Below are 9,239 nucleotides of genomic sequence, written 5' to 3' on the forward strand. Positions count from 1 at the left end.
TAGGTGCTTAGCTCTGAAACTCTCGCCCTGGCTGTCCCAAGCCCACTCAACCAGCCAGCCCAAAACAGTGGGCATCTTTGAGAATTTTGGCCACATTGTAGCTTGTTACAGCTAAAAAGCTCTTAGGGCTCATCTACATGGAGAAATGCAGGAAAGTGACTGAGTTAACTGAAAGTGTGGAGCTAAAGTGAATTAAACCTGTAGGTGGGCCTAGTTGACTGTGGCTTAGAAATGACGTGGGCTTAGTTCACTGTAGCTTAAGTTACAGCAAACTAAAGCCACTTTACTTCTAAATATCCATACAGGGGCTTCCTACATTTCAACTTCCACACATTAACTTCGCATCTTTAGTTAATTTAGTCTTCACCTTCTTGAGTGTCCCTGTGTAGATGAGCCCAGAAGGTCTTGTCTGATAATCCTCACTCACCCTGGGGTTGTCACTGCTCGTAGGGTGACTGTCAGTAATGGCTGCAGGGCTGCTTGCCAGGTCCTTCCACAGAGCTGTGGCAGAGTTTATAACATGTGCAGAATATCTATACACAAACACCAGACTCATTGGGTTAGCTTTTTATTTGTACAATAAGGGAGGTAGCTAGGAGTGGGGAATGTAAACAAGAATATCACTCCAAGCAAGCAGATAAGGTTATAGGTTTGTAGCTACAAGCCTATAACCTTGAGTGCAGCTGGACTTTCCCTCACTACCACGCTAACGAAGATGAAAGTGTAATCTTAGGTGAAATGAAGACAGACGGAGAGTAGACAGATGATTCGGCTGATACAATTTACAAAACAGAAAAAGGAGCAGCAAGAACTAAAACTTACCACCAGTTTACTCTCACTTTAGCTCATATTTTACTCAAAGGCTGGGAATTGCAGGGTACAAACATCATCTTATTACAATACAGACAAGCAGCAAAAAGTCATCACTACTTTCACCAGCCGTCACCTCATCCCTTTAAATGAAATGGAGCCAGCAGTTGTTACTTACATAAGCCACAGTAGAAAGTTGAAAACAATAGAAGAGAGATGCAGGGAGTTGTTCCTCATGTGAAATTAAAATATTCTAAAATAAATTACCACCACCAACGCAGTCCTTAGTTGGATTTTTCTTGTTTGTTATTTAAAAAACACTTATACTAGTGCAAAATAAAATAGCAGCATTTATATGCAAGTGGGATTTGCCAGTGTAAACACTTATCACGTACAATGCATATAACAGAGCTGCACATAACTTAAACACACAACATTTTCACAAGGTTTTGAAAGTGACAGTCACTCAACCATGACTGACTTTCTTGGAAATATTTAAGGGGCTGAAGTTTACACTGTTAGTCATTTCATCTACTGAGCCCAAACCTATTACATATTTAAGGACATGAACATTTGTTCAGCCCTGGGGTCTGGTCTACAAAAAAACTTGGACCGGATTCCTAAAACCAACATAGCTATTTTGGTACAAGTCTGAGTGTAGCCACTTATTTCAGAATAAAAGCAGCTAAAGTCAGTAACAAACCAACATGCCCCCAAAATAATGAAATCAGTTTTAATTCATACTTCTATTTCAATTCAAATGTGTGCGTAGGCCAGCCCTACAAAGCCAAGTTCATGACTAGAGCATGTTCAAGCCCTCGTCTTTTGACTGACTTTTATAAGACTAACTCTAGAAACCTGATAGAAGACTTCATGCTTGAGTGGAGAGTTGCATTCCTTAAGACTGCAAAACCAATCAATACATCAGAATCCAACGCACTTGCCTGCTTGCAAAATTATGATTTTTAGAACAAATCAAAAGTTATAAGCTTTCCATTTAACTTTGTTTCTGATACCACCACACTGTAGTCCACTGGGTATTTGACAGACTAGATTGAGAAAACTTTGACATTTGAAACAGCTGAAATTGTAATCAGCCTTGCTGCCAAAAATGGCACATGAACCACATTATCTACAGTACATTGTTTTCATGTTAGGATCACTTAGAGGCTGTGTTTAAGGAGTATCATGAGGGTTACTCATGTCATATTCCCACCCAGGAATTGAGAACAGAATTCAGAAATACAGCAAGTCTAAGTGGTAGTGTTTTCCTGTGGGCAATACCAAAGTAAAATACTTCACATATTCCTAGCCTTTCCTATCAGAGTTAGGCCAAATATTAACTCAAGTTTACAGCTAACATTTTCAAACATGAGTGCTTAGCATTAGTCACAGACATAAAATTTGCCAGAGTGAGGCCACATTTATTTAAGCGTCTAACTTTAGGCATCCATGTTTGAAGAGATAGACCTCTGTTGAGCTACTAATTGCTAGAGATCTGGGAGGAGATTTTCAGATTCTAGCTATGGTGTCTTTGAGAGGAGCCAAGCAGTTGTAGGCATGCTTCTGCAAGGGAAACAACTGGTTACATTACATGTTAGAGGGGAAAAAAACAACAACAACTTCTCACAGTCTTTTTACTAAGCAGCCGTAGTGGTTTACAAGCCAGAACTCAGACTACAAATCAGGCTGGATTTACGGTTGCTGCACAAGCAAGGTGACCAATCCGTTCCGATTCTTCCCGCTCTGCTACCGTCGTCGAATGGGCTTGTAGACGCATACTGCCATTAGGATCATGGTGATTAACAGGATACTGAAAACGCTCCCCATGAGCACTGCAAGAGGGAAGAAATGGCAGGTGTTGAATAGGAGGGAAAAGGTTAGGTGGGTGTATGTTTATCTTCCAATTTAGTGCATGTCCCAAACTGGTGACATCAAAGGTCCTTCTGTGAATTTGTCAGGAGTCCCTAGGTATCACCCAATTCCCAGTGAAGTCAGTTTTTCCCTGGTCTATAATGGGAGTTGGACCACGCCCCTAATTTGCCTTTGCATTCTGGCCAGATTTTCACCCTTTTAAAGCTGCATGTGAACATTTGCCCTCACCAGTGTTTATTAAATGTATGCCTGGTGCACACACATGGGCCATTAATCACTCTGAATGTGCCCCACCACCCACTTGCCCTGGAACACTTGCTTGTATTTTTTGATAGCGTTATCAAGCAAAATAAAGTGCTGCTTGTTTCAGTTCATCTGGAATAACAACGTGTGATTACTGAGAGGGGGTGGCCACAGGCAGGATTTTAGTACTTATTAATTCATAGAATTTATGACCAGAAGGGACCATTATGATCTAGTCTGACCTCCTCTATAACAAGCTGAAGATTTTTACGCAGCGATTCCTGCGTCAAGCCCAATCACTTATGGCTGATCTACAGCCTCTCATTTAGAAAGGGCCAGTCTTGATTTAAAGACTACAAGTGATAAAATGCACCCATACCCTAGATAAACTGTTCCAATGGCTAATTACACTCACTAAATAATCTGCACCTTGTGTCTAGCCTGAATTTGTCTATCTTCAGCTTCCAGCCATGGGATCTTGTGTCTCTATCTGCTAGAATGAAGGGGCCTTTACTACCAGAGATCTCTCCAGTAGATACGCATAGCACCTCTGAACCTTCTCTTGGATCAACTGAACAGATGGAGCTTTAGTCTCTCACTGTGATGCAAGTCTTCCAGACCTCGAATCATTCTTGTAGCCCTTTTCTGAAGGATTTCCAGTTTGTCAACATTCTTTTTCAAATGTTGACACCGGAACTGGACACACTATCCCAGTAACCGTCTCCCAAATGCCCAATACAGTTGTAATAACATCTACCAACTTCTACTCAATATTCCAATGCTTATGCAGCCAAGGATTGCATTTGTTCTCAGATACCACATCACACTGCAAGATCACATTTAACTGATTATCCACCATGACTACCCTCCTCCCTATCCCCAACCCTGCAGTCCTTTTCGGAGTGACAGTCCCTCTTTTTGTCCCAAGTGAGCCTAGTTTCCCATGCAATCCAGGTGGCTCTATAGATCAGACTTGCCCTTACTTTTTTTTTTTTACTACTCCACCAATTTCTGTCATCTGCAAACTTTACCAACAATCATGTGTTTTCCTCCACATCACTGAAAAAGATATTGAATATCACTGGGCCAAGAACTGATCCCTACTAGACCCCTCTAGAAACATCACCACTAGAATGATGGTTCCCCATTTATGATTACTTTTAGAGAACTATAAGTTCTCCAGTTTTTAATCCATATAATAGGGGGTGCATTTTATTATTGGATAATACCATATGGTCATCTCAATTTAGAAAATCCTATCCATCCCCTCCCTCCCTCCCATGTGAAGCTTTATGGGCACATAACATACACTTAGTTCTCCTACAGGCTCCAACTGCAGTAGATGAAAATTTACAACCAACTTGTATTTTACCCTGCTCACTACTAGCATATTATCTTTCCTCCCGACTTGCTGCTCTCGTTTTCAGATGCTCATTTTTTCCCCACAGTCTATTTGATTGTTGCTATTAGACAATTTGTCACATGAAGAACATCTCCTTATCAACAGTGTATTTCCTAGAGATAACATTTCAAACGAAACTTTAAAATTACTTCACTGGCACATACAACACAAAGACTTCTGCTTTCAGAAACCTTTCATCTAATGTACACAACAGCCAGAGAGAGATAAGAACAGAACACAACTTGAGTGGCTGGCATCCTTTTTATTCCACAACAGTTTTGTTCCCTTGTTCACTTCTGATTTTAATCTGATAACTAGATGAGACTTTCTACTCACACCTAACTGCTGTTTAAACTAGCAACAAGATGGGATGCTTATGCTGGATACTCACTGGTGTGGATGAACAGGCCCTGCCCTGAGGGGATCAGTTTCCAGTTCCAGTGACCTCTGATGCCATTGCTACCATCCCAAGGAGGGTGAAAACTACTGCATTTCCAGATCAAGGCCACCTGGGACTCCAGATCTGCCAAACATATAAACTGGGTAGCTGTAAAACACAGCTTGTTAGATTAATGCATCCATGGCTGTATGTATACAGACAGTCACCAGCTACTCGAGCACCCACATTGTCTGCAGCAAACTGGACCTCAATTCTGTGACAACTTCAATACATTTTTAGAATGGAGTTTTTTATTGAATGTAACCGGAGTGAAAAAAAATCCATCAGTACATCAGCTGTGAGTAATTTTTATATTTAAATCTAGTCTTATACTAGCTCTACATTTTCGGTTTTCAAAATGCCACATATTTTTAGGTTCCAGAGTCCACACCTAATTAGATGAATGGGGCAGCTCACGGCTCTCAAGGTTATAGTTTCAGGCCATCTTCAAACTCAGGAAAACAGCACTGTCTCAGCTTACTATTCTGAGGTCATTTTTGCAACAACCATGAGGGCTAGGTTTTTTTAAATGAAATCAAAGATTCTGGAGCCCACTTCTGCAACAAGGGATGAATTTTAAGGCTGTGGAATAGGAGGGTCCTCGGCTATATGGACACAGGTGGGCATGAGGGATAGAACCCAGAAACTTTGGCTCAGAAAACCCCTAATGCAACCCATAGATCTATTTGAGCTAAAGATTTTCATAAAAAGAACAGGAGTACTTGTGGCACCTTAGAGACTAACACATTTATTTGAGCATAAGCTTTAGCTGTAGCCCACGAAAGCTTATGCTCAAAGAAATGTGTTAGTCTCTAAGGTGCCACAAGTACTCCTGTTCTTTTTACGGATACAGACTAACACGGCTGCTACTCTAAAGAATTTCAGTTACTAACCCTGTGATGGTGTTTGGGGTACCCAGGACTGCGAGTCTCCTTGTTGCTCGCCTGTCTCCTGTGAGAGGGAGACTAGCTTGTGCTTAACTGAGTGTAAGCTCCTTGACCCCACCAGCCTGTTAGCCACCTGAACAAAATCTCCTCTGGGCAATGCCAGCCCTTACTTTACCTTACACTAGTAGGTGCACCCCAGTCCCTAAACCCCTTTGAAGCATTTCCCTGTAGTCCAAACCCTTCTCCACTGAACACTCACTGAAATACCAGGTCCGCTGTCTCCACGGGAACAGAGTACACACCAGCCTGACGGATTCATCTCACAATCAGATCATAACTTAATATCACAGCACCGAGATACATTTCTAGTGAAACTGAGGGTAAGTTTACCAAAGATTCAAGAGATAATGAGTAAGAATAATGGGAACAAAAGGGTTACATATGAAACAAAATCATAACACACTTTCTAGAGACTAAACTTAACAGGCTAACCTACTGTCTAAAGAAGATCTATTTAACCCAAAGTCTTTTTCAACATCTTCCACCAAAGTAGGCAGAGATCTTGTTTTCATGAATGTAAACACGCTGACCATTTACTTTCAAGATGCAGGATAAAGGTCTTGTCGTCTTCTACTTATATCCCCAAAGTTCTTTGTCTCCACTCCAAGACGGTAAAAAAAAAAAAAAAAAATTGCTTGTTTTTCCTTTGTCCTGCTTCTTCCCTGTTGATTTCGTATGTAGATGTGCAGCCGTCGTGTCAAACAGAAAACCTATGTGTCATCTTTGCCTTGATACGGTTTTTAAACACATTTTCAGTATACATGCATAACTCCTGGCATAATATCTACACATACAACTAATATGACTCTGGCTTTCATTTAAGACCTTACAACAGGCTTTGGTGAACCAGAATGTACATACTAGAATCAAGATATTCTTGTAACCCCCTTGCTGGCTGGCACTAAGGGGTTCTTAGGATCACAACCCACAGTGGGCCTGCAACCACTAAAGGAGATATACCTGCCTCCTAGAACTGGAAGGGACCTTGAAAGGTCATTGAGTCCAGTCTCCTGCCTCCATAGCAGGACCAAGTACTGTCCCTGACAGATTATGGCCCCAGATCCCTAAATGGCCCCCTCAAGGATTGAACTCATAACCCTGGGTTTAGCATGCCAATGCTTAAACCACTGAGCTATCCCTTCTCCCCGGCCCCAAGCTCTGTGGTGCATACACACATCACCTTCCCCTCAGCAGACTACATACTCCCCTAGGTAGGCACATTCTTTGTTTCAGAAGAAGGGGAAGACCGAGGCTGGGGTAGCCTTGGATACATCAGACCCAGGGGCGGCGTGCCTGCAGGAGGTCCAGCTGGTAACGCGGATTTGGGGGCATGCCTGCAGGAGGTCCGCTGGTCCCGCGGCTTCGGCGGCAATTCGGCGGTGGGTACGCCGAAGCTGCGGGACCGGCGGACCTCCCACAGGCATGCCGCCAAAGGCTCCCTGACTGCCGCCCCCACAGTGACCGGCAGGCTGCCCCCCACAGCTTGCCGCCTCAGGCACGCGCTTGGTGTGCTGGTGCCTGGAGCCGCCCCTGATCAGACCAGCCTTGTCATAGGGCTGACTCAGGTTCACTTATCCAACCTGCTCCTCAGTTTGCAATTGCTACCCACACCCACTTGGAGATAAGCAGAGCTGTGAGGAGAATGGAAATTCCATTTCATGGAGGCTTTGGGGATTTTGAAATTTTTTTCATTCCAGTTAGGAACAAAACCTGAAAATTTCAAAATTCTCCAGAAAAGGAAAATTAAAATAAATTAAAAAAAAGTCAGGTCAATTGAAACATTTCATTTTGCTTTTGACTTTTAAGTGTTCTAATATCAAATCTAATGCAAAATAAAAGCAATGCAAAACAAAACGTTATTTCAAAAGGAAACTCAAAACATTTTGTTCCAAGAATGTCAAAATATGATGTTTCCCTTGCTCACAGCTCACAAACCTACAAAGGAACTCCCGCCATAGTTTGTAAATATTAGAACTTTGAACTTGAAGGAATCAGTCAGTCAGGAGTGATTTACATCGTCCAGCTTCAAGAACATTAGACTGTATTCCCCCAGGGCACAGACTGAGGAGTCTGCAGGTTTTGAGGTGAGGTCAACAAGGGGAAGGTGTCCCTCGCAGATTATATGTATTTATCAAATACATATCTGGTTCCTCAATGCGACTCTTCTCAGTACTGCTTGAGCAACCGCTGCTGCCCACGTCACAGAACCGGCCATCAATGTACGAGTCACCTGACTTCAGTCATCTCAGAGATATCAAGGAGTAGGCCATAGAAGACACCCTCTGGAGATGGTCTCTCCAGACTTGGGGGCACATTGCAACACAGGGTGAGGGGAGCTTGCCCTGCAGGTGCCCGTGCTGTACCTAGTGTGTACCGATGTACAGGCCTGCGCTGTGCAGGACCTTCTGAGGTCTTCCATTCAGGCTGACATCATTTCAAAAGGCTCTGGGGCAGGCAGCGGCGCTCCTCAAGCCCCGGGCCAGAGGCGACTTACCTGCCCGGATCCCGGGACCAGCTCCCCAGCCTCCCGCGCCCCTTCCCGGGAGGGGCTCCCCGACCCGCGCAGGCGGCTGGAGAGGCCCATCGGCCGCGGGCTACCGGGGAAACGGGGCCCCGGAGAGGGGACGGGGCTTGTCAGGGGACCCAGAGTCCGGCCCCCGGCCCCCGCCGGGCAGAGCAGCGAGACAAGCCCGGCCCGGGGCGGGGAGCGAAGGGGTCTGAGGCGGCAGCCGGGCTGGAGCCCGAGGGCGGGGAGCGGCCCGACCCGGCCCCTCCTTACCCAGGTTCTGTCTCCGCAGCACGGCGTAGGGCCGGCTCCGCTCCGCGGGCCCCGCCGCCCAGCCCGGCCCCGCCAGCGCCGCCAGCAGCAGCAGCGCGAGCCCCCAGCCCGGCCGCGCCCGCCGCCGCAGCATCTTCCCGGCGCCTCCCGCCCGGCCCGGCGCGGCGCGGATAAGCGGGGAGGGGAGGGGAGGCGGGGCGGGGCGGGGCGCTGGCCTGTCTGCTCCGCTCCGCTCTGCCCTGGCTCCCACTCCCCGGTCTTCCCTCAACCTCCCTCATCTCCCTTCCCTCCCCTGCCTCCCTTCCTCATCCCCCTCCATCTTCCGTCAGTCCCTCCTTCTTCCTCCTCATCTTCTTTCCTTCCCTCCCCCTCCCTCATCCCCCTCTTCCTTCCCCCTCTTCCTCCCTTCCTCATCCCCCTCCATCTTCCGTCAGTCCCTCCCTCTTCCTCCTCATCTTCTTTCCTTCCCTCCTCCTCCCTATCCCTCCCTCATCCCCCCTTTCCCTTCCCCCCTCTTCCCTCTCCATCTTCCTTCCTTCTCCTTCCCTCTTCCTTCCTTCTCATCCCCTTCCCCTCCTCTGGCTCCCACTCCCCGGCCTTCCCTCAACCTCCCTCATCTCCCTTCCCTCCCCTGCCTCCCTTCCTCATCCCCCTCCATCTTCCGTCAGTCCCTCCCTCTTCTTCCTCATCTTCTTTCCTTCCCTCCCCCTCCCTCATCCCCCCTCTTCCTTCCCCCTCTTCCTC

At 46.0% G+C, this 9,239-nt stretch overlaps 1 protein-coding gene across 1 annotated transcript; it reads right to left on the reverse strand.

Annotated features, from left to right (window-relative positions):
- Positions 1-555: 555 nt before the first annotated feature.
- On the reverse strand, positions 556-8,714 carry C15H12orf76 (chromosome 15 C12orf76 homolog). Its single transcript, XM_042852384.2, has 2 exons — positions 8,496-8,714; positions 556-2,645 (listed from the first exon to the last, which is right to left on the reverse strand). The coding sequence occupies exons 1-2, from the start codon at positions 8,626-8,628 to the stop codon at positions 2,560-2,562; spliced, it is 219 nt and encodes a 72-aa protein (XP_042708318.2). The 5' UTR covers positions 8,629-8,714; the 3' UTR covers positions 556-2,559.
- Positions 8,715-9,239: the final 525 nt, after the last annotated feature.

Source organism: Chrysemys picta, chromosome 15, assembly GCF_011386835.1.
Source record: "Chrysemys picta bellii isolate R12L10 chromosome 15, ASM1138683v2, whole genome shotgun sequence".
Classification (NCBI taxonomy): Eukaryota; Metazoa; Chordata; order Testudines; family Emydidae; genus Chrysemys; species Chrysemys picta.